Source organism: Selaginella moellendorffii, unplaced genomic scaffold, assembly GCF_000143415.4.
Source record: "Selaginella moellendorffii unplaced genomic scaffold, v1.0 SELMOscaffold_37, whole genome shotgun sequence".
NCBI classification, from domain to species: Eukaryota; Viridiplantae; Streptophyta; class Lycopodiopsida; order Selaginellales; family Selaginellaceae; genus Selaginella; species Selaginella moellendorffii.
In genome coordinates, this window is record NW_003314298.1 from 1,608,614 (window position 1) to 1,634,320 (window position 25,707).

At 45.8% G+C, this 25,707-nt stretch overlaps 9 protein-coding genes and 1 non-coding gene across 12 annotated transcripts; 4 read left to right on the plus strand and 6 right to left on the minus strand.

The window, feature by feature from the left end:
• The first annotated feature begins 748 nt into the window (after positions 1-748).
• LOC9653769 (protein NRT1/ PTR FAMILY 4.4) lies at positions 749-3,043 on the plus strand. Its single transcript, XM_002978430.2, has 4 exons — positions 749-886; positions 1,039-1,256; positions 1,338-1,900; positions 1,958-3,043. Exons 1-4 carry the CDS (start codon positions 841-843, stop codon positions 2,877-2,879), a joined length of 1,749 nt encoding a protein of 582 aa, XP_002978476.1. The 5' UTR covers positions 749-840; the 3' UTR covers positions 2,880-3,043.
• LOC9653631 (chaperone protein ClpB 2) lies at positions 2,983-6,476 on the minus strand. The gene is made up of 10 exons (XM_002978570.2): positions 6,217-6,476; positions 5,932-6,150; positions 5,635-5,872; positions 5,384-5,579; positions 5,285-5,339; positions 5,085-5,235; positions 4,718-5,026; positions 4,393-4,658; positions 3,379-4,305; positions 2,983-3,323 (listed from the first exon to the last, which is right to left on the minus strand). Exons 1-10 carry the CDS (start codon positions 6,469-6,471, stop codon positions 3,048-3,050), a joined length of 2,892 nt encoding a protein of 963 aa, XP_002978616.1. The 5' UTR covers positions 6,472-6,476; the 3' UTR covers positions 2,983-3,047.
• A 3,166-nt stretch (positions 6,477-9,642) lies between these two features.
• LOC112349297 (glutathione S-transferase U7-like) lies at positions 9,643-10,484 on the plus strand. The gene is made up of 2 exons (XM_024683513.1): positions 9,643-10,042; positions 10,095-10,484. The coding sequence occupies exons 1-2, from the start codon at positions 9,722-9,724 to the stop codon at positions 10,434-10,436; spliced, it is 663 nt and encodes a 220-aa protein (XP_024539281.1). The 5' UTR covers positions 9,643-9,721; the 3' UTR covers positions 10,437-10,484.
• Positions 10,485-10,519: 35 nt separating this feature from the next.
• LOC9653834 (lipase) lies at positions 10,520-12,277 on the plus strand. 2 transcript variants are annotated; one of them, XM_024683510.1, is made up of 10 exons: positions 10,520-10,661; positions 10,715-10,797; positions 10,881-10,946; positions 11,005-11,052; positions 11,109-11,176; positions 11,237-11,309; positions 11,367-11,528; positions 11,591-11,785; positions 11,857-11,945; positions 12,022-12,277. In XM_024683510.1, exons 1-10 carry the CDS (start codon positions 10,571-10,573, stop codon positions 12,110-12,112), a joined length of 966 nt encoding a protein of 321 aa, XP_024539278.1. In that variant the 5' UTR covers positions 10,520-10,570; the 3' UTR covers positions 12,113-12,277. The 2 variants fall into 2 exon arrangements, with proteins under 2 accessions (XP_024539278.1, XP_024539279.1); XM_024683511.1 differs by lacking the exon at positions 12,022-12,277 and having other exon boundaries at positions 11,857-11,949.
• Positions 12,278-13,343: 1,066 nt separating this feature from the next.
• LOC9653632 (homeobox-leucine zipper protein HAT5) lies at positions 13,344-15,381 on the minus strand. 2 transcript variants are annotated; one of them, XM_024683509.1, is made up of 4 exons: positions 14,866-15,381; positions 14,302-14,684; positions 13,621-14,219; positions 13,344-13,502 (listed from the first exon to the last, which is right to left on the minus strand). In XM_024683509.1, the coding sequence occupies exons 1-3, from the start codon at positions 14,981-14,983 to the stop codon at positions 13,662-13,664; spliced, it is 1,059 nt and encodes a 352-aa protein (XP_024539277.1). In that variant the 5' UTR covers positions 14,984-15,381; the 3' UTR covers positions 13,344-13,502; positions 13,621-13,661. The 2 variants fall into 2 exon arrangements, with proteins under 2 accessions (XP_024539277.1, XP_002978617.2); XM_002978571.2 differs by having other exon boundaries at positions 13,344-14,219; positions 14,866-15,380.
• Positions 15,382-16,611: 1,230 nt separating this feature from the next.
• On the minus strand, positions 16,612-18,396 carry LOC9653835 (NAD-dependent protein deacylase SRT2). The gene is made up of 10 exons (XM_024683385.1): positions 18,369-18,396; positions 18,296-18,323; positions 18,086-18,248; positions 17,959-18,024; positions 17,852-17,897; positions 17,417-17,785; positions 17,188-17,358; positions 16,969-17,096; positions 16,817-16,916; positions 16,612-16,763 (listed from the first exon to the last, which is right to left on the minus strand). Exons 1-10 carry the CDS (start codon positions 18,393-18,395, stop codon positions 16,716-16,718), a joined length of 1,146 nt encoding a protein of 381 aa, XP_024539153.1. The 5' UTR covers position 18,396; the 3' UTR covers positions 16,612-16,715.
• Positions 18,397-20,828: 2,432 nt separating this feature from the next.
• On the minus strand, positions 20,829-21,885 carry LOC9653836 (protein SRC2 homolog). Its single transcript, XM_024683386.1, has one exon. It carries the CDS (start codon positions 21,725-21,727, stop codon positions 20,915-20,917), a length of 813 nt encoding a protein of 270 aa, XP_024539154.1. The 5' UTR covers positions 21,728-21,885; the 3' UTR covers positions 20,829-20,914.
• A 200-nt stretch (positions 21,886-22,085) lies between these two features.
• LOC9653837 lies at positions 22,086-24,106 on the minus strand. The gene is made up of 2 exons (XM_024683384.1): positions 23,577-24,106; positions 22,086-23,514 (listed from the first exon to the last, which is right to left on the minus strand). Exon 2 carries the CDS (start codon positions 23,468-23,470, stop codon positions 22,148-22,150), a length of 1,323 nt encoding a protein of 440 aa, XP_024539152.1. The 5' UTR covers positions 23,471-23,514; positions 23,577-24,106; the 3' UTR covers positions 22,086-22,147.
• Positions 24,107-24,202: 96 nt separating this feature from the next.
• LOC9653838 (thioredoxin H8) lies at positions 24,203-25,588 on the minus strand. Its single transcript, XM_002978575.2, has 4 exons — positions 25,368-25,588; positions 24,759-24,990; positions 24,555-24,677; positions 24,203-24,469 (listed from the first exon to the last, which is right to left on the minus strand). Exons 1-4 carry the CDS (start codon positions 25,586-25,588, stop codon positions 24,317-24,319), a joined length of 729 nt encoding a protein of 242 aa, XP_002978621.2. The 3' UTR covers positions 24,203-24,316.
• Positions 24,950-25,020, plus strand: TRNAG-CCC. Its single transcript has one exon. It is a non-coding gene; the product is annotated as a tRNA-Gly (tRNA).
• Positions 25,589-25,707: the final 119 nt, after the last annotated feature.

Below are 25,707 nucleotides of genomic sequence, written 5' to 3' on the forward strand. Positions count from 1 at the left end.
TTGATCCATGGCTTGGAGCGTGGGGACCTTTTTTCCAAAATTGATGGCCTTTTTTTCCACTCACTGTTCTTTCTTTTTGTTTTCTTACAGAGATTTATTTTTTCAGATTATTCACTTAAAGTTTTAGTATCTGCTTCTGGACAACCCCACACAATGGGATGATGCTATACATGAAAATTTGTCCTAAAACACTACTCCATGGCCTTGAACTTTCAGAGTGACCCAGAGTTGCAAATGAATCTCCAAATGCTGAATAAGTCGCGAGGAGACTTCCACAATCTTGCGGAAGATCAGCGCCCGGCCAGCTGGCCCCAAGAACAGAATTACACGATCATTCTCTTGATTGGGCCTTGAGAGGAGACACTTAATATTCAAATGTGCAGATATACTTTGATTCTGCCGCGAGAGTCAATGTGACTTCTTGCCATGTGTTCGATGGAAGCATAAAAGTCAAGCCAAGATTGGGGAAAATGATACCAAGAACACAAATTTGGATGGATTCTTTCCACCCCCACCGTACCCGTCAAAACTCTGGCTCGAATACAAGATAAAAGGCAGCAAACAAAGGAGCAAGGAGAAAACCAAAACCCGAGATTCCATAAACTTTTCTCTCGAGTTGTTTTGAAAGAGAGAAGCGAACCTTTAATCCCACGATACTCTTTTCGGACGTGACAAAACCCTCAGAGTCAGCTCCCTAGCAATCAAATGACGTCATCTTTTATGGCCTCGTCTCTCTTTTAAGTAAGCGAAACAAACAAAGTGGCTTTGGGGGAGATTTTTACTCTGTTCGCGTGTGAATCCTCAGCGAGCGAGCGCGGGGATAGCGATTGATCAAACTCCATGGCGTTCACTTCTCGAGCTTGGAGAGTGGCACCCTTCATCTTTGGTACCAAATTGATGCTTGGATAGATTTTGGGTCTTTTCCTTTTCTTTAGCCTCTTGAATTTTGACTCTCCATGGTCTTGATCATTGTTACATTCTTCTTCTCATGGTTTGGATACATCATCTTGATTTGTGATTTGATTTCTTCTTTGGCAGCGGTGGTGACGCTCGAACAGGCAGCTTCTTTCTCAATTGGGATCAATCTCTTCACGTTTGCATTCAACACGGAGCATTTCAGCCTCGCCACTGCTGCCAACATTGTGACCAACTTCATGGGAACGATGTTTCTCCTCACGCTCCTTGGAGGGCTTGTGGCAGATCTCTGGTGGAGTCGGTTCAAGACGATCGTCGTCTCTGGCGTCCTGGAAATCCTGGTAAAGATCTCTCTCTTATCTCCATTTCTCGGAAAACAAAAAATACATAGTACTTGATGACGATACCGATCTTCTGCGCAGGGGATTCTTCTCGTGGCGCTCGCAGCATCTATAAAATCTCTCACTCCACCCGAGTGCCAGCTTCTAGATGCTTCCTGCAAGAGCGCAACCTCTTCCCAAAAGGCAGTGTTCTTTGGAGGACTCTACCTTCTAGCACTTGGAGCCGGAGGTGTCAAAGCCAACATCGCGACCATGGGAGCTGTCCACTTCGACGAGAACTCGCCCGTGGAGAAGAAAGAACTGGGGACGTACTTCAACACGTACTTCATCCATTTCTGCATCGGAGCGCTCATTGCGATCACGGCACTCGTCTACACGCAAGAAAACGTCTCCTTCGAAGTTGGCTATCTCATCGCGCTTGGATGCATGGTATTGGGCGTGATCGTCGCTGCCGCTGGCTATCCACTCTATCGACACAACTCGCCCAGAGACGGAACCCAAAGTCCAGTCACAAGCTTCGCCCAAGTTGTCGTGGCCGCGTTTAGGAACCGCAAGCTTTCAGTTTTGTCCCCGGAAGTTCTCCATCAGGGTCCTCTCGATGACTCAAAGACTGGCTACAGGATCGAGCACACGGACCAGTTCACGTAAGATTTTGAGATTCGCTTCGATATAGTGATCAATCGTCTTTGTAACCATGGCAGCTTCTTGGATCGAGCAGCCGTCGTCGACTATAACTCTCCCCCGACCGCACAAACCAGCCCCTGGAAGCTGTGCACGGTGACACAGGTCGAGGAGGTGAAGCTCATCCTGCGAATCCTCCCGATCTTCGCGAGCACCATCGTTCTGAACTGCGTCATCGCTCAAGTCCAGACAGTAACACTCCAGCAAGGCCGGACGATGGATCGAAGGATCACCAAGAGCTTCGAGATACCTCCGGCGTCGGTGGCAGCGCTCCCGGTCGTGTTCATGATCATAGCTCTCCCAATCTACGACCGGATCTTCGTGCCAATCGCGCGGCGAGTCACGGGTCACGAGAACGGGATCACGTACTTGCAAAGGATCTCCGTGGGCTTGCTTCTGGCGATCGTGAGTATGGTGGTGGCGGCGTTTGTGGAGAAGAAGCGGATCCGCGTCGCTCGGGAGTTTGGGCTCCTCGATTCGCCCACCGCGAGGGTGCCGCTCAAGATCTACTGGATCATGATCCAGTACTTCATCATTGGGCTGGCGGACATGTTCACATTCGTGGGTCTCATGGAGTTCTTCTACCGCGAGGCCCCCGAGAGAGTTCGCAGCATGTCCACGGCGTTGACCTTTGTCTCCCTCTCCCTGGGCTACTTCTTGAGCTCCACCATTGTCGATATTGTGAAGAGGGTTACTACAAAAGGTGGCGGGCTCGGGTGGCTGCCAAGCAACATCAACAGGGGTAACATCAGCAACTTCTACCTGCTGCTTGCAAGCGTCAGCGCCGTCAACTTCGTGGTGTACGTGGCATGTGCGAGGTGGTACAGGTATAGAGATCACAGTGATGCTGATTCGGCATTGGATCGTGATGTTGAGTTAGAGGATGCACCATCAAAAGCTACGGATATTGGTAGTGTGAGCAAGAGGCCCTTGATGGCCTAGACAATATTTCAGGACATGTCCATACAGATTCTTATATAAAATCTCACCAATCAAGCTATGCTAACTCCACATTTTACATGACATTGTTTTGGTGTCTACCAGCTTACAAACATGTAATTGGATTCTGAGAAAAGTTAGTAAAAGCACAGAAAAAACAGAAGAAACTTCTCACGCTACAGCGACCAGCTGATGTAAAGAAGGCGACCATTTTCTCATGGCCAGCTTCCCGTCCTCGGTCATGATAAGCACCGTGTCCTCCTCCTTGAACTCGCCCTTCAAAATCCCCTTAGCCAGCTCGTTGGTCACGTACTGCTGGATCACTCGCTTCACTGGCCTGGCGCCATAGTTCGGATCATATCCAAGCTTGGCAAACACCTGCACCGCATCGTCCGTGATCTTCAAAGAGATCTTGCGGTGTTGGAGTCTCTTCTCCACGTTTTGCAGCTAGAGAAAAAAAGCCAAAGATCATAAACTGCCTGATCGCAAAAACACAACTTACCTGGAGCTTGACGATTTCTTGGATCTGATCCACGTCCAGGGGCTGGAACACGATGAACTCGTCCACCCTGTTCATGAACTCTGGCCGGAAGGTGGAGCGAGCCACTTCCATCACCGTCTCCTTCATCGACTGATATGCCGCGTTCTTGTCGCCCGACGATTTGAGAGCGTCCAGGATGTGCTGCGAGCCGAGGTTGGACGTCATGATCACCACGGTGTTGGTGAAGTTCACCGTCCGGCCCTGCGAGTCCGTCACGCGGCCATCGTCGAGTATCTGGAGGAAGATGTTGAAGACGTCCGCGTGAGCCTTTTCGATCTCGTCGAAGAGAACCACCGAGTAAGGCCGCCGGCGGACGCTCTCGGTCAGCTGCCCGCCTTCTTCGTATCCCACGTATCCTGGAGGAGCGCCAATGAGCCGGGACACGGCGTGCTTCTCCATGTACTCGCTCATGTCGAATCTCAGCAGCGCTTTGTCCGTGTCGAACAGGTATTCGGCTAGAGCTTTGGCCAGCTCCGTTTTCCCGACTCCGGTCGGCCCCATGAACATGAAGCTGGCGATAGGACGGTTTGGATCCGCGAGTCCAGCTCTGGAACGGCGTATAGCATCGGCCACGGCTTGCACTGCGGGGTCTTGGCCGATCAAGCGCTTGTGTAAGTGTTCGTCGAGGTGGAGCAGCTTCTCCATCTCGGACTGGAGCAGCCTTGAGACGGGAATCTTTGTCCACTTGCTGACTATCTCAGCAATGTCGTCGGCAGTGATCTCCTCTCGCAGCATTGCTTTCTCAGACTTCCTGTACGTTGCAAGCTCGCCTTCGGCTTCGTTGAGTTGCTTTTGTAAGTTGGTAAGGACGCCATACTTGAGCTCGGCGGCTCTGTTGAGGTCGTAGTCTCTCTCGGCCTGTTGGATTTCGAGATTGACACGGTCAATCTGCCAAACACAAGCACAAGTTTAATTTCTGCTTTGCGACCAAAAAAAACAAGGAAAAAAAAAAAAAAAAACAAAAAACACGTGTACCTCTTCTTTGATCGAGTTGATGCGAGTCATGATCGACTTTTCCATCTCCCATTGCTGCTGCAAGGCCTTCTGCTTCTCTTTGAGAGATGCTAGCTCTGCTTCTAGCTTCTGCAGCCTCTCGCGGGAAGCTTTATCATTGTCATGTTCAACGGATAAACGCTCCATCTCCAGCTTGATGATAACCCGATCAATCTCGTCTAGAGCAGTCGGCTTCGACGTCCTCTCCATCTTCAGCTTTGCAGCGGCCTCGTCAACAAGATCGATGGCTATGTTACAGGAAAAAAAAATGAAAACACATCCAGGACATAATTGATAAATCTCGCACCTTTGTCTGGTAAGAAACGGTCGCTGATATAACGAGAAGAGAGTATAGCAGCTTCGACTAAAGCGTTGTCTGAGATTTTTACTCCGTGGTGAAGCTCGTATTTCTCTCGCAATCCACGAAGAATGGATATCGCATCTTCCACGGCAGGCTCCGCAACATAAACTTGCTGGAAACGTCTTTCCAGAGCTGCATCCTTCTCAAGGTACTTGCGATATTCCTTTATTGTCGTGGCACCAATGCACCTCAGTTCACCACGGCCCAGCATTGGCTTTAGCAAGTTTCCAGCATCCATTGCTCCCGAGGTGGCACCTGAAAAAACAAGTACCGTGCTTGGAGTCGAAAATGCAAAATCGCACACACAAAGTACCTGCCCCGACGACCATGTGTATTTCGTCAATGAAAAGCACAATGTACCCCTCTGACTCCTTCACTTCTTTTAGAACAGCTTTTAATCGATCTTCAAATTCTCCTTGAAACTTCGCTCCTGCGATCAAGGCTCCCAAGTCCAATGATATCAGCTGCATTTGTAATGGTAAGGTGTTGCAATAGCACTCGCGTAAAACATACCTTCCGGTTGGCAAGGGCCTCGGGCACGTCTCCTTGAACTATACGCTGAGCAAGTCTATGCAAAAAAATCAAGCCAGCAGAAGCCAGTGATTTCCATACCCTTCGGCTATAGCAGTCTTGCCCACACCAGGCTCTCCAATCACGACGGGATTGTTCTTGGTTCGCCGGCACAAGATTTGAATGCACCGTCGAATTTCGTCATCACGACCGATGACCGGATCAAGCTTTCCTTGGCGGGCCATCTCCGTCAAATCCACTCCAAATTTCTCTAGTGCTTCATACTTGTTTTCAGGGGCTGGAACAAGAAAACAAACGAGTGTTGAAATTTTTTGACAAAGAAAACAACGAACCTTGATCAGTAACCTTCTGTGTCCCTCGAATGGCAGTGATCGCATCTTTAGTAGCCTTGGCATTGAGACCGAACTGCCCAAACAACTCCTTCCCGATACGAATGTCTTCCGCGAGCGCAAGAACTAAATGCTCGATTGACGTATAATTATCTCCAAAGTCCTTCATGTGACCCTTGGCTCGATCGAGCAAACTGTCGAGGCTCTGGCCAAGCATAGCGCCAGATATGTTTCCCGCCACCTAGAAGAACACGCGCACAATAAGAAGGTCTCAATCGAAAGAAAAAAAACACTTTTCACCTTAGGCTGGCGCTCGATGTATCGCTCAGTTGCTTGCAAAAGAGCCGAGTTATCAATCCCGGCCTTGGTGAAAATCCTCCGTGCAAGACCATTTTTTTGCTCCAGCAAAGCCTTTAAAAGATGCTCGGTTTCTACAACCTGTTGTCTGTTTGATTGTGCCAGTTCCACGGCGGAAACCATGGCTTGCCAAGCCATGTTTGTGTAATCCTTGGGAGAAAGCTGCCAGGAAAGAAAGAGAAAAGAAACTCTTCGAATCAGAGAACTAGGCAAATAAGAAACACTCACAGTGACCGGCGCTTCCAAGCGCGAGGTGCCATGGAAGCCTCGCCTGTGATCCAGCGACCATAGAACGCCTCGCCGGTAGAGACTGTCGGACCAGAATCTAGAGGACGCCCTGTGCGCGATTCTCCCGGAAACTTCTGATGCAGATTGACTGCTAGAGTTACTCAGATTTCGCGTGGCGCCACCGGCGACGCATCGCACCTGTGGCAGCAGCTCCTCCGCCGCTCGCAGCGCTCGCCCGATCGCTCTCCCCTGCATCCTTCGTTGACACAAAACCCTAAACTCACTCGCACAGCCAGGAAGGAAATGCTAGAGGTTTCTGGAGGGTTTTACACGTGGCAGAAAACTTTTGTAGTTTTATTAATTTGCAAATAGAGGTTAGCAATTCAATTCTGAATCTTAAAGGAATAATACGGAGCTCAAGAACTAGCACCACCTAGAAGAATAAAGGGGCAACACCTTTACCTCGCCATAGCTTACACAATATGCAGTTTGCTTGGATCCCATAAAAGAAAGACCCAAAAACTCTTAAAAACTTCTTTGGTGTCTTCTATGTTTCTGCATTACTTTGACTTTCATAGTCAACAATCTCTTCCACTTGCTGCTTCAATTGAATCCTCTGTACAAGGCCAGCCACTCAGCGATTTGCACAACATTTATTTAAGTACTGAGGTTATGGTTAGAGTAGTTGAGGTCCTTAAAACATTGATGTATAATTCAAGTTTAATGTTATAAATTAGTAGATTTCAAGTTCCATTGAAAATTTTGAAATGCAGATTGTTAATGTATTTAGAATGATCAGAAAAAATAAATGATATATACACAGAAGAACGTTTATATGATAGATTTGTCATCTATAAAGTCTGACATTGAATTTTTTTAAAATTTATTATTTATTAACTTTGGTGATAGTGAATATACCTAGAATATTCTTGGATTTTCTGGCATATTCTCCTATCTACATTTATATTAATATTGTGTTTATATGTTTATAATTTATAAACTTTCTTAAACACCTCTAGGTATATTCTAGCAATTAAATTTATCTTGTATTTATAAATTATAAACATGTTTATAATTTAAATAATTTACTGCATGTTGCATGTAACAACAATTTTTTTGTTTAATATAGTATTATTTCTATTTTTTAATCTAATTGATTTATAATTATAATTGATTTAACATGTTTATCTTGTTATATATTAGGAGGTAGAATAAACTAGGATATACTAGAAAGTATTTAGGAAAATTTATACATTATAAATATAAGATTAATCTAAATGAATAACAATCATTAGATAGTAGAATATCTTAGATATCCAAGCATATTCTAGATATATTCTAATCCCTCTCAGGTCAAACCAAAAACTGTCTTACACTTTAAGCCAATGCAAAAGAGGTTCAAAATTCTAATTTTTCTGGAGTTAGCTGAGATCACAGGTAGGGATGGTGGTGTACACTACATCGCAAACAAATTGCTTAAGATAGAGCACTTAGACATAATTGTGAACTCTTTAATGAGGATCAACATTTGCTTGCCACTAGTAACTCTGGTAAGGGAATTTATTACACATATGGTAAGAACTAGAATTTTAAATAAAATTTTAATTTTCTTAGAGGTGTTTGAGATTACAAGTTGAATGGTGATAGCTACAACTACACCTTGGATAAATAACTCAAGATAAAGCACTTAAACACAGTTGTGAGTTCCTTCTTGACAGGGATCATCATTTGTTTGTCATTAGCATTTTTGGTGATAGGAATTCATAGTTGTACACATGTATCAAGAACTTGTGGAAAAATATTCCAGAGTCTAAGTAAATATTTAGTGGCCAAATGAAGAATTAGTGACGGTTAAAAGGCTTAAAAGTTGCAAAGAGAATAAGTTGATAAATTTCATATATTATTAGCCAAATCTAAGCTTAGATAACAAAAGAATGATATATAACTTAATTAAAAACCATAAAGATTATAACATATTCTTTTACTTTGTTCTATTCAAACTTTTAATATAATATTATATTTTAAGTATTTTTAAAGTATTGAGTTACTTCTAATTTCAAAAATTAAATTAAAATTAGTATTTTAATTTCTACCCTCCGATTTCATATAAAACTTACAATAAGTTTTAAAAATGATATTATAATTAAAAAGTTTAAAAGAATTTGTTGCATGTTGCATATAGCAATGCTTAGTTTGCTTAATAGTAGTGTTATTTCTATTATTAATCTATAGTTATAAACATGTTTATAATTTATAAACACAAGATTAATTTTATTGAATATCAACCACTAGATGGTAAAATAAACTAGAATATACTAGGAAGTGTATAGGATCAATAATACAAGATTAATATAAATGAATAACAACCCTTAGATGTTAGAATATTCTAGAATATTCAAGCATGTTTTAAGTATATCCACTACCACACAGATATTACAGTGAAATAAATTTCTTTATTTTTTGATATCTTAGAAAATCCTAAATATAAATTTTTATTGGTGTTGTAATATATCCCCTTACTAAAATACTATCCATAAAATTGAATAAAATAGTTAAGGTTAAACTCAGTTATCATGCTCTCATTTTGGTTTATATCCATTATTGCCAGATGCAAATATTAATTTCAATATCAAAGTTAATGAGCCGAAATGCCTCCCCTTAACACTTATTCAAGGCAAGCATATAGGACATTGGTGTGTAACTAAAAAGCTACACAAGTCTTTCTATTATCTAAAGATCCTTTAATTATGATTAATAGTACATATGAAAGAAAATGCACTTCAAGTTCCATATTCTATAATTGTTTTTAAAGTATCATAAATGAAATTTATTTGATTGTTAGGGCTCATTAATTAACATAATTCTATATTCTATAAATGTTCTATGACTCAATAATTCCCTTGTTTCAGAACCCCCTACTTTAGATGCGACTCTTTTATTATTTATTTTTCTAGGAAATTTTTCTTCTAATAATTTTCCAATCTTAATTAAAACTTAAGCATTTTCATTATTAAAAGTGCATCATTATCTCCATAATATCTTTTAGTTCGAGGAGCTGGATCATTTCCATGAGTTTGGCTTGCAAATTCTAACTTAAAAGTATACACTTACTAAGAACTTATTCATAACGATGTCTAATATTAAAAAATTTTCATAGCGCCTATTGTTAAGGTTTAAAGCACTATGTTGTGGCATTTGGCGCAAATTCTGCGGTAGATGATAGGTCACGCTCATTTGCCTCCAGGTAGCCCTTCATATTGTACATATTTCGCATTCTTGAGATGTTTCGATGGGCACTGCGAGACTAGAAACAGTAGATAGATAGATTCATCTTCCTTGCGATGGATCTTCGGCCTGGGGCACCATTGCCGGGGTGATTCCTTTTTACTTATTTAATGAATGAGAGAAAGTCAAAGTAATCCTCCTCTTGACTTGTTTTAGTTTAAATGAATGCAACAAAAAAGCATGGAAAAGTTTTTAAGGGGATCCGCGGATTGTGTAAGCTATGGCGGAGGAGAAAGAGGTAAAACTCTTGTATGTCTTTCCCAGCCCCTTTGTTCTTCGAGTGGTGCTAGTTCTTGAGCTCAAAGGAATCACGTACGAGATCATCCCCGACGATCTCTTCAACAAGAGCTCACTGCTGCTCCAATTGAATCCCCTGTACAAGAAATTTCCCGTCCTGATCCACAAGGGCCAGCCCATCTGCGATTCGCGCAACATCATCGAGTACCTAGACGAGACATTCCCACACACGCCCGCGGTTCTTCCCAGAGACCCTCTCGCGCGATCCAGGGAGCGATTCCTGGCCGAGTTTGTGGAGAACAAGGTAAGCCCCAGAATTTACATCTCCTGGATCGAGTCTGAGAGTTTCCTGCCAGATCTTCGCCACTTGCGGCAATATCAACTTCGGGCTGGGCGCCACTCCCGCGGATCTAGCCAAGAGCTGCGAGCTCTTCGAGGAGGAGCTACGCAAGCACGAATGCACGCCCTTCTTCGCCGGCGACAAGCTAGGGCTCGTTGATATCGTGCTCCTCGCGCCCGCAATCTGGGCTCGCGACCAAATGCCATCGGCAGATCACTGCCCCAATCTCCACAGGCTGCTGTGCGCGCTGCGCGATCATCCAGTCGTGAAATCCGCGCTCCCCGATGCTGACACCGTGGAAACCCTGTTGACCCAAGCCATGCCAATGCTCGAGCAGCTCTATGGCGGCAAGCCCTAGTCCTTTAAAATTCATCGAATATTCTCAAAGACAAGCAAATTTTAGCAAGCTACCTGTTTGACCTGGAAACAGAGGAAGGGAGTTTTAGGGTTCTTGGAGTGGGGCGAAGATCTGATGAATTCTTGAGTTTGTGTATGGATTTGACGCGGAGGGAGCGGGCGATCTGTGAATTTGCCTTCCTTGCGTGTTTCTTCTTGTGCTCGGCTGCAGCTTCTTCTACAGCGGGTAAGCATTGCTTCGTTGCAATGTTTCTGATACGGTCTTCGTGCAATGCGTAGACGTTGTTTTGCGCAGCGGCGCCGATAACAGCCAGAAATTTAATCTTACCCTCGCAAAGATTTTGGTGGAGTATGCATCAGCGGTAAGTTGATTGAGATATTTCGATAGAGCTATAGGAGATTTGGGATTTTTCTTTCAGATCTTAATAGCTAAGAAATATTTCAGGTATATGTAGATGATCCGGCAGAGCTGTGGCAATGGAGTTGTGATCGATGTAACAGTCGGACGAAAGTAAGCTTTTAGTATTTCTCGCAAGAATTTCCTTTGCTTTCATCCTTCTTCTTTAAAGGGATTTGAGCTTGTGGATTTGATCATAGATGTCAAACATTGCCTTCAGGTACGTTAGACGCAAGCTTTTTTTTTTTTTTTTTCCGTCTAAAGTTTTTCCTGCAGGCTTTTGTTGGCCTGGACAGAAACCTCGGAGCCATTGTCATGGCATTTCGTGGGACTCAAGAAAGCAGGTAATGTGGTTTTCCTTTCAGAATTTGCAAAAGAAACGAAGACAAACTTGCGTTGCGTAGCGTCCAGAACTGGGTGGAAGATTTATATTTCAGACAACTGGATTTTCACTATCCCGGATGCGTTGACGCAATGGTACTTGCAGTGGCATTTACGCTCTCATTCTGACTTTGAGATCATTCGTTTCCTAAGGTTCACCATGGATTCTACTCCGCGTACCACAACACAACGCTCAGGCCTCGTGTTCTCGCGGCTGTCCACGCTTTAGTAGGCCAACACAAAGACTTGAAACTGATGATCACCGGACACTCCATGGGAGGAGCAATGGCAACCTTTGCTGCTCTGGATCTCGTGGTATGATCCTTTTTCACATTTGGTCTCTGCGTAGCACTTTTTAAGTTTTGGCTGCGGCTCAGGTGAATCACAAACTAGAAAACGTCCACGTTGTCACCTTCGGCCAGCCTCGAGTAGGCAATCCAGCATTCGCAGACTATTACAGAGCGATGGTGCCGGACACGATACGAATGACGCACGCTCACGACTTGGTTCCTCATTTGCCACCTTACTACCCGTTTTTCGGCGAGAGAACTTACCACCACTTTGCAACCGAGGTAAGACATATCAAGATTTGATTTCTCCGGGGCTGGCCCATCGCCCATCTTACAATTCCTATCCAAAACAGGTTTGGATCTACAGCTGTGAAATGGACATCCTAACTTACGATGTTTTCCGCGTCTGCGACGATTCGGGCGAGGATCCAACTTGTTGCAGGTAGAGAACAAAAAGAAAAGAAAAGAAAAGAAAGAGTTTGAGATTCCTGTTTTAATCTCGCGAGACCGCTGTGCAGATCGGTGGTAGGAAACAGCGTTTCGGACCATCTTATGTATCTCGGGGTGTTTCTCAAGGCGGAGCCTTTCCTGCAGCGACAAAGCTCGTAATGAGCTTGTACAGTATGTGTATAGAAACTATTCTTTCTTTTCTCCTCTTTTTTATTTTATTTTATTTTATTTTTGTGGAATCCACTATTGCGATTCTACAATTCTACTCTCTAAATCGTCCAGATTATTTTGATTCAAGTGATAGTAGACAAACTTTCGATTAAATGCCTTTCGGACAATTCTTGTGATCTTCCCAAAGCAGCAGACTTAGCGAAAACTTTGGCTGTCTTCGTACAAACAGGGAGCCGTCACATATAAACGGGGCCGTTTTCTTTCTTTTTTTTTTATTTCCCGTTCTTGCTGTTCCCGTTCTTGCTGTCCCAAAGTGGGGCCGTCAACCCGTCACTCGCGCCAAAAAGAAGGACTCGGGCCCCCACGGTTGACGTCACTGGCGGGCCCTGTCCTTGGCAAGCTTTACACCAGGACTTTAACCAGCGTTTGCCCAACTTTGCTGTTTTATTTGCTTCGCCACCTTTCTCGTTCAGGTGTAAACATTTATCTGTGACACCTTTGTCCATATCCAAAACTCTTTTTCTTTCTTTTGTTTTCTCTTGTTTTGCCCTTGTTGTTGTGCCTTAGGCTAGCTAGTCCAGAAGAAAGAAAGACGGGAAAGCCCCACTGTTGTTTGATCTTGAAGTGCCACCACCCCTAAAGCAAGAGCTTTGATGACATTAGCACGTTGTGGTGGACCTCAACCTCACGCACCTCTCTACTTTGCCAAGTTTTGATTAGCACACACACAGACCCAATGAGGATTTTGAAGTTTTGTGATCATTCTCAAAGAACTGTGTGGATCTTGGAAACAAAAGAGATAATATGAAGCTATGCTATAAGTGGACAAAAGCCTTTTTAAAATCTGAAACCTTCCACTTGTTAGCAGTTTGCTGCCACAGTGGTCCATCCCTGGCCCTTTGTATTGCACAGCAATAGTCTCCATACACAAAAAAAGAAAAGTTTTTGTATGTTGCTGCTGGTCCTGGGAAAAGCAAGCTACTGATCTTTTTCCCCATGAAAAAGATTTTTATTTATGTATTTATTTTGTTTTTTGTCTTTTCCTTTTTCTTTGCTTTTTTGCTTTGAATGGCTAGTGCCAAGGCCATTCATCATCAATCCATTTTCAAAATTCAAGTCCTGTGGAGATCAAATGGATGGCGATTGTCACTTGATTTCAGGCTTTGTCTCTTCTTGTTTATATTTTCTTTGCTTTCCGCCGGCCACCTTGACGCTAATATAATGTTTCTGAACATTTTCATCAAATTATAATAATAATGTTATTATATAATGTACAAAACTTTCTTCTATTTTTCGTGTTCACAATAATTCTGGTGGCAGCAATATTCCTTCTTTTTTTTTCTCTCTCTCTGCTTCACCGTTACGGTCTCCAGTCCATCTGGCAGCAAAGTCAATCAGTCCCCATTATAAAAATCTGGAGATTTTTCCAAAGTTTGTAACACGGCAAGAGGAAATTCACGACGATCAGAGTAAAAAGAGAACTCGCAGGTACGAACCTGAGAGGTTCTCTGAGATGATATAACACGGCAATGGAAGCTTACGCCCATTCCCATGCCCACGCAAACGAGCTCCCCTGTTCACCACCACCACTTTGGGCTTCTTCCATGAGGCCTTGCTCGTCCCTACAAGAGCTCTCTTCCAGTTTGATATGTTGTTGCTGCTGACATTGCGGTTGCGGAGCATGGCTGTGATGGTCGAGAGCTGGCGGCTCTTGATCGCGAGCAAGGAACTCGTCGGCGTAGAGAAAGACGTGGTGCTGCTCGGCCTCGTTGCAATTGTAAGCAACAGTGGCGTCGGCTGTTGTCACAAGTGTCGCTGTTGTTAAGTGTTCTTGAATCGGGCTCTCAACTTCCAAAATCTCGCTGCCATCGCTGTCGGAGCAAAAGCTCCCCTCCTTCTTGGCGTCCATCATCGATATCGCGGCCTTGATGTCAATGGCTTGTTGCGCACCATCGAGCTGGGAATTGGTGGTGGAAGCAGGCTCCTCATGATCGAATTCCATCTTGGCGAGTTCTTCCGCGGCCTCCTGTTTGATGCTCTTGCCCGAGCCAGCTTGCTTGCGAGGATCATCCATGCGAAGCTTCAGCCGAGAGACCTGTTAGAAAACATTTCATATCAGTATGAATTCGTGGCTCTGGAACGAGTATCATGCTTGAATTTCAGGAAAGAAGATCTACCTCAGCCTGGAGCTTGTCCCTCTCTTTGGCAAGATCCACGTAGCTCGCCTTCAAATCGTCATACTCCGACTTGAGGAGATCGTAGTCCTTCTCCAGCTGCTTGGTCTTCCACCTCGCTCGGCGGTTTTGGAACCACACGGCCACTTGCCTTGGCTGCAATCCAAGCTCCTTGGCCAGCTGAATCTTCCGGTCGGGCTCTAGCTTGTTCTCGATCTCGAAGTTCTTCTCCAGAGCCTTGACTTGCTCCACCGAGAGCCTCCGCTTCTTCTCGACGTGTTGAGCTATGGATTCGTCGCACAAATCATCGTCGCCAGCCTCCTCAGTGGAGGCCTCGAAAATTGGGAAGAGAGGACGCTTGTGACAATGCATTCCTTCATCCATTCCTAGAAGAAAAAAGAGCCACGCATGAGTGAGTGATTGGTATTCATGATAGTTTTTCATGAGGGTGAAAGCTTGCAAGAGAAGAAAGAAAAGTAGGGAGAATCTTTAATTTGACAAAACCAAGAACTTGGAAGGAGGAATGGGAAATTTTGAGAAAAAAGGAAGAAAGCGTGAGCCTCTGACCTTGGAATGCCAATGGAGAACACGATGCGATCACCGCCGCCAACCCATCCGCCGCGGTGCCACATTCCGGAGAGGCGAAAACATCAGCGAACAATCTGGGGGCTCCTGGCGATCCCATATTCGTCTCGCCAGTACGAGAGTGGAAAGAAAAGAACGCCCTCGCTCGCTGCGCACTGCTCGACGTTGTCGCGAAATCCCCTCACATCACAAGAAATCTCCCAAGAAACGCAAATAATCGCTCTTAGACTGGGACTCTTGGGGAATCGATAGCAGGAGGAGACTCCCAGCACCACGGGAGACGAAATTCTTGCAAGAAAGAAAGTGGGACAAACCCCTAGAATCCACGCTGCAGCAATCGATGCAGTGGGCCACTTGCTCTCTAAGACAACGCGCTACTCCATCGCCATCGCCATCGCGAATTGGAAGCTCCACACAGGAAAGGAGGAGAAAGAGAGAGAGAGAGAAGAGAGAGAGAAGAGAGGCTCCCTCCAAGCTCAAACGCAAATGCGGCAAATGATCAAACAAATGGGCCTCTTTTAAAAAACTGGGGCTGCCCACGTCGCGGGTTCGAACCCCGGCGGGGCCGTTATTCCTCGCAGCATTTCGTCATCTTCAGAGACCAAAGAAAAATGCTTTGTGTTTCATCCCAAGTGACAAACCTGCCATTTCCTTTTAACACTTTTTCTTTGCTTCGCCACCTTTTTTTTTTGCCCTAATGTTTACATGCGAAGGTCGCATTCGCGAACTTTAAATGCCTAACCATGTTGCCGGATTTTATATGGTGGCTTCACATGTGGAGGTTGGGTTTGGGAGAATTAGTATTCAAATGCATGGATGTGAGACGTTTCGTGGATTTTTATAGAGTTTTACTAAGGGAGATAGATCTCCACCGCGTCACGGGCAAAACATCCCTTCTAGGTTATCAAAGAAGTTGGTAGGGTTTGTTCACAAAACCAGCCAATGGATGGAGACCCACTCCCATACAACCAAGCTTGGTTAGGACAAACCAGCAAAGATTTCTACTGTGCACGCAATTGACAAGCAGCACAAAGGGTTGGAAATGTATCCCTTCAAAAAAGGGAGGAAGCATGATGTACAACAATGTGTGCTTGCTTGCATTGCACAAATTGTCCCCCACCCAATGCTCACAGATTTGATGAGAGCTCTACATTAGCCCTCTCAATGTCACCATCCTTGGAGCTCATAGATCTTGGAGCTCCCAATTCCTGGACCACACCACCTCCTTTTTCTCTCCTTCTTCCTTCCTTCTTTTCTCCAGAGCTGAAATTTTAGATTCTGGCCAAGTCCGGCCTCCGGTTCGATCCTCTCATCTATTTTATTATACAGAAGAACAAAAATAGATACAACAAAAGAAAAGAAATAAAACTGTTTGCTAGTCCAGCATTTACAAGCATTGGAAGTCTCCATTCTCCAATGCTATAAACAAATAGACACTATCTATCCAACCAAGGCCGCCACAAGATGCCAGCCTCCAGGTAAGTAAGGCGAGGTAATAATCATTAGCATTGTTTGTGCGTTGAGATTTGCTATGTTGCTGGTTTGTTTTTACCTTTTGTCGCGCCCCAGGTCAATCCTTTTTGTTGTCAGAGATAAAACAAGGGAAGGGAGGCTCTGGAATTCCGAGAAGATGCCTTTAAGGCATGGAAGATTATGCGGAGAATCTTGGGTAGTCCGCTTCCTTTTTCTTCACTTGGGATTTTCTTGTATTTCTACACAAAGCTAGAGTTCGCATCATTACAGATTTTTTCTCTTTCATTGATTAATGACAATGTTTAAGTCTCATACTTGGTATACATCTTGGCACAATTTAATAAGAAATAGTTTTGATCTTACATTTTGCCTTTCAGAGTTTGCGTCGATAAAAACCCGGACAAAACCTGGAAGTAAGTTACATCATGAGAGACTGGAGTGTTTGATCCACAAAACTCACTTCACCAGCGCAGCTCTCGATCTTGAAGGAAGCAATCTCGTCGGCTCTAGTTTTTCCGACGTTGATTACGGCGATGGGAGAGCCTTGCTTATGAGCGGCACTGGCAACAGAGAGAAACGATTCACACAACTCAAAAAAAGGCTCCCACTTACCTCACAAGACGAAAGGCCGATAAAACCATTACAGACGAGCCAACGATGAGTAAAGCATCCGACTCTTGAACCATGCTTGCAGCAGCTCGAGCTCGATCTAAAGGAACGTTATCTCCGAAGAAAACCACCTGCGAAACAAAACAACCGCGAATTAACCGAGAATGTCCTGGAGGCGAACTAGTGTTTTCATTTTATCCAGGAGAAACTCGAAGAACTTACGTGAGGCTTCAAGTTTCCACCACAGGCCTGGCATGCCGGGATCTGGAAATCATCCCTGGAGAAGACGCTGTCGTCGATTTCTATGTCGCCATCCGGTCGCTGCTGCATTCCAAAGCTCACATCCGACCCGACGACTCCACCGCTTTCCACAATCTCCACGGCCGCTGCCCACTTGGTAGAAGCACGACAAAGTTATAAGCGTATGGATCAAGAACAAAAGAAAGCATACCTCCAAGTTGAGAAGTTTCAAGCGGTCCTGGAAAGTTTGTCTGGGACTTAAATCGCCGCAGCTCAGGCACACGACTTGGTGCGTTGTTCCGTGCAGCTCGATGGGATTGCTCCCGGCTTTGTGATGCAATCTATGAGGAGAAACGAGAAAAAACAGTGGAAGATCGTCGATCGATCGAGAAATCTCATGAAAGTATTGGATCAACCTGTCAACGTTTTGCGTGATCATCCCCGTGGTTCGTGCGTCGTCTCCCTCGAGCTTTGCGAGAGCAATGTGACTTGGACCTGGTTGAGTTTGCGAAAATCGTCTCCAGCCAATGTAGCTGCGAGCCCAGTACCGTCTCCTGCTATAAGCGGACTTAAGAAATTCCTGGTAGAAGAAAAAAGAAGAAAATTCTTTAAGGAAAAACATTTGGTTCGTTTATTTCTCTTTTACCTGGTGAGTTATTGGCTTGAAACCTGTGCTATAAGCTCCTTGTGGACTGGCACCTTGAATACAGCAGCTATGAAAACCAAGAGATTTTTTTATTTTTCTCTTTTTACCCTCTATAGTCTGGAATTCCAGACTCGGTGCTCACACCGGCGCCAGTTATCACGGTCAGCTTCTTGCTGGATTTGAAAGAACGCACCAAAAAATCTAAGATTGAAAGAATAAGAGAAATTCAGTTACCTGTTTTGTAAGAAGTTGGAAAGGAGTTCATAGTCCCGGGAAGTGGGAGGAGCAGAGTGTGGGATGAGATTTCTATCGCCTGGTGTTTTAAATCTCACCACCTCGGTTCGGGTAGACAAGCATCTGGATTTGAATGGAAGAAACCAAAGCCGCGATGGAAAATCTGACAAGCAAAGCTCGAATTTTGCTTGGTGAAATCGAATGGTTTACCTTGTCTTGGCAATTGGAACCTTGTTGCCTGTGGCGCGACAAATAATAAGAAGGAGGAAAACGTAAGACTTACCGGCGCCATCGCCCAAAAGCGTTGCATCCCTAGGGCTGGGAGTATTAATTGGAAAAATTGTCGTGAAAAGCAGAGCAAAGTAAATATGCAAAAAAGTTGATAATGTTGTTTACTTTTTGATGAGCATAGTAAGTCTTAAAGTTTTTATATATCTAATTCTAAGTACAATAAAAAAAACAGTGAAGGTTGTATTTCATTATAATCTTATAAAATATAAAATTATTCAGAATTTTCTCTTAATATAAGCTCAAATAGTATTTTTGAGTATGATTCTAAATATAAACTTCTTCTAAACTGTAATTATATAAATAATAAAGCACATTTAATCATATATTTTAATATAAATCTTACTTCCTAAAACTCACATTAGTATTTTAAACAATTTATTATAAGTGCAGACTAAAAAGGAAGAGAGCTTGGTAGGATGGAAATAGTAGCTTTCTTGAGTCATTAATAGAAAATTAAAATAAAAAATTAAATAGAGATTAATATTTATATTCCCTATGTTAAACATAATCCTGAAAAATCTGTCACAGACCTTAGTTTTTTTTAATTTTTGAAGGAAAAAGCTATATTAAATATTTTAAACAATCTACTATTTAATACAACCATAATTTTAAAAAATTTGGTAATTCATTTTCAAAACTGTAGATTAATGTACTAAGTAGCTGAAACATTTTATTTATTATTTACAAAAGAGTCTTTGTTTTCCTAGATAAATTAACAAAAGTGCAAAGAATTAAATGCTAGTGACATGAACTATATTAATAAGCTTTAAAAATAATTTATAAATCTAAAATTTATAAGATAGCAATATACTTGTACATGAAAATATTTGATATTTTATAATCATGAACTTTGATGTAAAATGCATAAATTCTATCTCAAATACTTGTACATTGTTTCACAGAACAATTATATTTTGAAAATTATTAGTCATTTCACCAAATATTACCAAAAACTGACAAAAGAAAAGTAAAAAAAATACTGTTTTTAATTAATGTTATATAAGTGTTGGTGTGCATATTATGTACACTATATTAAAAAATAAACTGTCTGGCTCTCTCAAAAATCTCCCAGACACCTGTCATTGCTTGCTTCAAATAATCACCCCTTTTTTTGGTATGTTGTGGCTGGAAAACAAACGCACATCAAATATCAACTCTTCTCTTGGTACTTGCATTGTGCTTAGGCATCTAAATCATTGTCTCTAGGATCCTTGCTTGGTACTAGAATTAAAGGTCAAACTTGAGGCTGCAAAAGAGCAAAAGTGTTGTGTAACAGGACATAGATGGGGAAGTAAAACTTCAATAAGAGTACTTCCGCTTGGAAAACTCGAAATGGACTTGACAAGCATTGAGGATCACCCATTTTAAATTACACGCTGCAGTCAGCCTTGAATAAGAGTTTGACAATGTTTTGGAAAGTCCCTTCACAGCAAATTAAGTGGAATTCTAAAGGGAGAACCTATTCATGTACATTGACTGGTTTCCCACCTTAAGTGAAAATCCAAACCCATGAACAAAAGATCATAGGAACAGTAGGGTCTATTAGTTCCGTATATTTTCCATGTGCTGTAAATTAGTATATGTATATATGTAACTTGTTTTAAATCTTGTGGTGCCCATCTAAACATGAGATCCCAACTCAGTATATGAAAAGTTGGTGAACTCGCACTATGTTTCTCCTTACTTTAGCTACCAACAAGATTAAGCACTACTTGTATACGAGAGAATTCTGCGCAGATACATAAAAGTTTTGTGAGAGTCTAGCAGTGCCCATCTTGAAGCAGGATGGATGCAAAATTGCAGTTTGAACTATCCATGCCAATTATCCTATTATCCGCCCTGCCTAGGTCGTGTGGTCGTTCAAGATCTCTGGTGTCGCATGCGAGACGTGGATTTGGCATCGCAGCTCCATGCATGTTACGTAGTTGGGATGACAATGGTGGCGAGGAGCGTGTCTGTCTCCCCGTTCCAGTCCATGTCTTGCGTGCGGAACTCCGTGCAGGCAATGCATGACCGTGTCCGTTTCTTCCGCGCAGACCGGGCAGAGTCGGAGGCGTCGTGGAATTTTCGTTTGGCCGCATCACCCAAGCTGGATATGCCTCGAATGCAAGCTCCTCCTGAATCATCCACAACCACAAAAGCAATGGGCACTGTTTATCTGAAGAACAGAGGGACAAGAGTGTGAAAGGCATCCATTGCATTGGCCTCCAGTTGGGCACCCAATAGACCCCAAAAATATGCAAGCATACAACAGCCAAGGACTAGGTGCTTGAACCAGAGCTATCTAAGCGGACCTCGTCCTTGGATGAAATAGCATAATATCCTTAAAGCCAGATTCTCCCACTTATAAAAACTTTGTTGTTTGAGATCACGTCGCGTCGTCCCTCTTTTCTTGATTCGAACCAATCTGTTCAAGGTTGACATATAAGAGAATTTGAATTTGATCTAGGAATTATAAATAAGCCGCCATCGAGCAACAGTCTTTAAAATTTACAAAGGGTAACAAAATATAGTTACAGCGCTTTACAAAATAGCTTTCTACCAGTCGCCGCCACCAAAGTCTCCACCGCCAAAATCCCCACCACCATAGTCCCCACCACCATAGTCCCCACCATAGCCTCCATCGTAGTGAGCATCGTTAATCATATCTCCAACAAGTAAACCCCCCAGTAGCCCCGCGCCCAAACCGAGCCCAGCCCCGCCCATACCCATACCACCCCCGCCAAACCGGTTCCTTCTCGGGGGCATCATTGGCTGCATAACCGGGGCGCCGTACGCCGGCGGGTAGTACGGCTGCTGCTGCTGCTGGTACATTCCTTGCTGCTGGGGTGGATATCCCGCCGCCGGGGGATATGCCTGGGGATATGCCGAGGATGGTCCTTGCCCCTGTGGGTTGTAAGGGTAGGCCGTGGGCGCCGGCTGCTGTGTTCTTGACGAATTCCCCTGGAATTTCTCCCCGACCTTGACAGAGACGTGGATCGTGCCTTGCAATCGCCCCGATGGGCGCCGGACCTTGAAGGAGAGGGGCGCATCGCCGGATCCCTTGGTGGAGATCTCCTGGAGGGGGATATTGGCGCGCCCCACGATCGTGCTCTCGAGAAATCCCCTGTGGTAAATCTCCAGGACCAGGAATGCGCCCGGCTGCTGGAGCAATTGATCCTCCACCGACAGCATCAGCTTCTCGTTCCAGCGAGGGTTCTTACCCGGCAGCTGCGACAGATTTGTGGACGCCTTGCGCGACGGATCCACCCACGCCACCACGTACGTTTGCATCTTGCCGACGAGCTTCACATCCTTGAGGTCCTCCGCCGAGATGGGCGTCACTTCGAGCATCCGGAGCTCCGTCGTCATCGCCAAATCGATGGATTCTTCGCCCTCCAAGCTATTTCTTTAAAGTCCCCAAAACCGCCATGGAGCACGCGTGACCGTCGATTTCGTGGAACCGTGACAATTTGACACGTCAGACACTTGCGGACACGGATCGATACGCGGTGGCAGCATTTCACGTGCCATTCATTCGTAGCACGGTTCGATTCCTGGAATTGACATTTCAAAGATCGTGGGCCTTTTTCTCCATTTTGGAGCAATTCATTCTTTTAGCGGTTCGATTCCTGGCAATGATATTTTAAGAGCCCTAATTTTGGACATAGACACGACATTTCTTCCCTGTACAACGAAAGCAACCCAAGAGCAAAGGAACAACGCGGCCTTGTCGCAATCGCGAGAGAGATTCCCCAAATTCGCTATCGATTGATCGATCGCTGGCACCGATCAGTAACAGATTGGACATCTCACGAGACCGTTTTCATTGCAATCCCAGCAGCGCACGATCCCCTGCCCGCCACCATCGCCACCGCCACCGGCCACCAGGAGCTTGCAGCTCCCGCCACACTCGACGCACGGGATGAATCGCGCGCCGCCGCACCCCTCGCAAGATCTCTTGACCCTCTCCTTGGGGATCCCTTCCAGGAGCTCGCGCAGGACTCCGCTCTCGTTGAGCGCCATCACCTCCTCGCCGCCACCGATGTGGCGCCCCTTGATGAACAGGCGAGGCACCGGCGCGGCGCCCACCAGATCGCGCAGCTCGCGCCGGAACTCGGCGTGCATCGCCACGTCCCGCTCGTCGATCCGCGCGAAATTCACCTCCAGGATCGTCCTCACCGCCCGGCACAGCTCGTGGGTCTTGCGGATCCCCTGGAGGCTCGTCACGTAGAGCACCACGCGATTCTCCCCGCCCGGAGGGCACTTGCGATCGAATCGCTCCAGGAGCTCTTCCTCCCGCCGCTGCTTGAAATCGCGGAGATGGGAGAGATCACAATGGCGATCCGCCAAGTTGGTCTTGTCTCGCAAGCAATTGCCACCGCCACTACCAGTGCTCTTGGCGACGATCGCCTCCAATCTCTCCATCTTTCTCGGCCCGACGATGTACCAATCTTCCAGCGACGATGGGGGCGAGGAGCCCGCGATCTCTCCCTTGCTTTGCCAGTCCTCCACGCTCCTGGGCGATTCCTTGTCGCCCTCCGCAAGCCAGGCACCGTAGAAGAGCCCCTTCTTCACGCCTGGCGACAGCACGCTTGGCGATAGCAGCGGCGGCGACCTTCCAATCTTCTCGCCGGATTTGCGGAGGAGGCTCGCGTTGGGCGATTTCTCCTCCAGCACCAGCGGCAATCCCGCGACAAGCCCCTGGAATTCGCTCGATCGCGACAGGGAGGAGTGTGGCAGCGACACCGATTTGCTGTAAGTCCGAGCTCTCTTCCGGGGCTTGGCGATGGAGCTCGAGCACAGCGCCGTCTCGTCCACAATCTCCCACGAATCGCTCTCCCGGACCCTGGGCTTGCTGGGATTGATCACCTCCCCCGGATCCTCTACTCCCTCTTCTTCCTCCTCGATTTCTTGCGAGAAATCGGCCGATCTCTCGTAGCGATGCAAGGCGGCGCCATAGCTGGACTGGCGATGATCGGAGGAACAATTGGAGAAGGACATGGACGACACGGGCGGCATCGACCAGCTGCGCGACAGGCTCCTCACCAGCGGGAGATTCCAGCCTTGATCCGCCCTAGGAGCGCTGCCATTCTTGGAGGAACTGCAGCCCATGGGAGAAACGATCTTCCACTCCCAGCTCCTGGATCTCAAGAACCCTAGAAAAAAGAAGTGGATTTAGCACCAGCGCCCTAGACAAGGAAGGGCGAGGCGAGCTTACCTCTGGCAGTGGCAGCGCCGAGATGGATCGCTCAGCGGCCATGGTCTGAGCGCCGGGGGGCGCGATTTCTCGCCGCGATCATCGCAATGTGGATCTTGATCGATCCTTAGTGATCCACAAGAACACGCAAGGAAAGGAAAAAGATGCCCACTTGATCTCCACTAGCGCTGGCGGCCGGGGGCGAGCGACCGGGCTTAGCGCTTCCACACGTAGCGTGGCAAATGCATGGCAGCCAGGGGAACGTCTAGCCCCTGTTGTAGCGCTTCCAATGGCGCAAAAAGAAAGTGCGGACAAATAAAGGAAGCCAAAGAGCTGTTGCGAACCAGCGGCCAGGATTTCGTCTCTCTCCTCTGGCAATTCTAGGGCAATTTGGAATTTCTCCCTGACACCATCACTGAGGAGCGATGGAATGGTGGTGTCGTGGCCTTGCCGGTAGATGCGAGGTTAATTCGTGCGCGTGGAATCTTAGATCCGTCCAATTTCTCGCAGGTGAGAGCGGACGATCCGTGAATCTTGTCTCTTTTGAGTCTATAGAGCATTCATGGCTATGGAAAGCTTCATGAGACCTCTTCGTTGTCTCTTCTCTTCTCTAAGATTTACAAAAAAGCGCTAGACCTGGATCTCTTCTTTCTGAGCGTTGTGCGTTTGATCAATTGCAATTGGAGCTTGTCAACACGATCTGGAAGGAAAGAACCAGACTTAGTTCTGGGGATGTTCTACCAAGAGCTCTTCCTGTGATCTTATTCCGGGGATGGTTTAGGAGGAAGGGCATAAGTCGCAGCCTTACTATCGACTTCCTCCTTGTTGGACCCGACAACCACGTCGATTTGCCGTCCACCCCTGATGAACACGAACGTTGGAACGGACTTGACACCCCACTGCGCGGTCACGTCCTGCGATTCACTCCAAGAAAACCCACAAGAAATCCAGCGTGAGTTCTTCGCCGCGCTTGATCAAGATCAAGATCTTGGTTCTTACCGGGAGCATGTCGACGTCGATCCTCACGAAGTACATCCCCGGGTGCTTCTTCGAGATCTCGTCGAATTGCGGGTTGATCTCCTTGCACTTGTTACACCAGGACGCCACGAAGCTCACGACCATCTGCGAGAGAGGCAGCGCAATGGAGAAGAAGCAAAGAAAAGAGAGGCATGGCGAGAGCGCGATGGGCGAAGCAAACCTTACAGGCTTGTAAATGTCGATGGATCGCCTGAGCTTGATGCGCCAGTCCTCGCCCGTGTCCGCATTCTCCACCGCCACCGGCAGATCCAGCGCCGGCGCGGCGTCTTTTCCCTTCTTCATCAAGGGTTTAGGGCAAGAAAAGGCGCGAAACGACTCAATAGACAGTATGGGCTTGAGGTGTGTTACGTGTACCAGCGCAGCTGGTGTAGTGGTATCATAGTACCCTCCCACGGTACTGACCGGGGTTCGATTCCCCGGCTGCGCATTTTTTTAGAAAATGCTCAAATTTTCCATTTTTTTCGCCCAAAGTTTCTATTTGAATCGAAGTTGTAATCAAGCTCCAACTTTGAAGGCTGCGGCATGCTTGTAAAGGACTAAATAAAAACAAGAGTAATTCTAGAACTGAGGTCCATTCATGGTGATAACTCTACGATGGTTTTTCGATACTTCCGCAAATACCAAGAAAAAGGAGTGAAGTACATTCAACGCCTTCTTCTCTTTCTCGTCCGCCTGCGCGAACGGCGGGTCGATAGTCGGGAACGGCTGCGGGACGACGATTTGGATCTCCTTGTCGCAGAAAAGAAAGTCTTTTTCTTGCGCTTGAACCTGTACCTGCCCCGCACTCGCTCCACGCGCCCGCCCTGAGCAAGCCCAAACATCGTCCGGCAGATGACGAACTTGAACTTGGGCGGCAGCTTGGGTCCAAACTTTCGCCTCACCCGCCTCGCAACCCCGCCGGGCGTGCAACCCTTCTTGGATTTGAGCGCCATCACCGTCTCCCTCACCACCTGCGCCTCCGCCAACTTTCCTCCTCCTACTCGCCTCCTCGCCATCTCTTCGCTGCTCCAATCTCTCGAAGAACAACGGTTCGCAGGTTTTTGAAAAAAATCGAATATTCTTTGGTTTTATCCCCTATATTTCAGTTGTTTCAAAGATGGTATATCCGTTTTCG

Coding starts and splice junctions, on each gene's coding strand:
- LOC9653769 (XM_002978430.2), top strand. CDS start 841: ATGGCGTTCACTTCTCGAGCTTGGAGAGTGGCACCCTTCATCTTTG. Junction 887..1,038: donor AGTGGCACCCTTCATCTTTG/GTACCAAATTGA, acceptor CTTCTTTGGCAG/CGGTGGTGACGCTCGAACAG. Junction 1,901..1,957: donor GAGCACACGGACCAGTTCAC/GTAAGATTTTGA, acceptor TAACCATGGCAG/CTTCTTGGATCGAGCAGCCG.
- LOC9653631 (XM_002978570.2), bottom strand. CDS start 6,471: ATGCAGGGGAGAGCGATCGGGCGAGCGCTGCGAGCGGCGGAGGAGCTG. Junction 6,151..6,216: donor GCTTGGAAGCGCCGGTCACT/GTGAGTGTTTCT, acceptor CTTTCCTGGCAG/CTTTCTCCCAAGGATTACAC. Junction 3,324..3,378: donor AAGAAATCGTCAAGCTCCAG/GTAAGTTGTGTT, acceptor TTTTTTCTCTAG/CTGCAAAACGTGGAGAAGAG.
- LOC112349297 (XM_024683513.1), top strand. CDS start 9,722: ATGGCGGAGGAGAAAGAGGTAAAACTCTTGTATGTCTTTCCCAGCCCC. Junction 10,043..10,094: donor CCGAGTTTGTGGAGAACAAG/GTAAGCCCCAGA, acceptor GTTTCCTGCCAG/ATCTTCGCCACTTGCGGCAA.
- LOC9653834 (XM_024683510.1), top strand. CDS start 10,571: ATGGATTTGACGCGGAGGGAGCGGGCGATCTGTGAATTTGCCTTCCTT. Junction 11,053..11,108: donor ATGTCAAACATTGCCTTCAG/GTACGTTAGACG, acceptor TTTTTCCTGCAG/GCTTTTGTTGGCCTGGACAG. Junction 11,177..11,236: donor CGTGGGACTCAAGAAAGCAG/GTAATGTGGTTT, acceptor TGCGTTGCGTAG/CGTCCAGAACTGGGTGGAAG.
- LOC9653632 (XM_024683509.1), bottom strand. CDS start 14,983: ATGGGATCGCCAGGAGCCCCCAGATTGTTCGCTGATGTTTTCGCCTCT. Junction 14,685..14,865: donor TTCTCCATTGGCATTCCAAG/GTCAGAGGCTCA, acceptor TTTTTCTTCTAG/GAATGGATGAAGGAATGCAT. Junction 14,220..14,301: donor GGGACAAGCTCCAGGCTGAG/GTAGATCTTCTT, acceptor GTTTTCTAACAG/GTCTCTCGGCTGAAGCTTCG.
- LOC9653835 (XM_024683385.1), bottom strand. CDS start 18,395: ATGCAACGCTTTTGGGCGATGGCGCCG. Junction 18,249..18,295: donor GTTCCAATTGCCAAGACAAG/GTAAACCATTCG, acceptor TTTGCTTGTCAG/ATTTTCCATCGCGGCTTTGG. Junction 16,764..16,816: donor TCGAGAGCTGCGCTGGTGAA/GTGAGTTTTGTG, acceptor ACTTACTTCCAG/GTTTTGTCCGGGTTTTTATC.
- LOC9653836 (XM_024683386.1), bottom strand. CDS start 21,727: ATGACGACGGAGCTCCGGATGCTCGAAGTGACGCCCATCTCGGCGGAG.
- LOC9653837 (XM_024683384.1), bottom strand. CDS start 23,470: ATGGGCTGCAGTTCCTCCAAGAATGGCAGCGCTCCTAGGGCGGATCAA.
- LOC9653838 (XM_002978575.2), bottom strand. CDS start 25,588: ATGGCGAGGAGGCGAGTAGGAGGAGGAAAGTTGGCGGAGGCGCAGGTG. Junction 24,991..25,367: donor GTGGAGCGAGTGCGGGGCAG/GTACAGGTTCAA, acceptor AACCCCGGTCAG/TACCGTGGGAGGGTACTATG. Junction 24,678..24,758: donor CCATCGACATTTACAAGCCT/GTAAGGTTTGCT, acceptor CCTCTCTCGCAG/ATGGTCGTGAGCTTCGTGGC.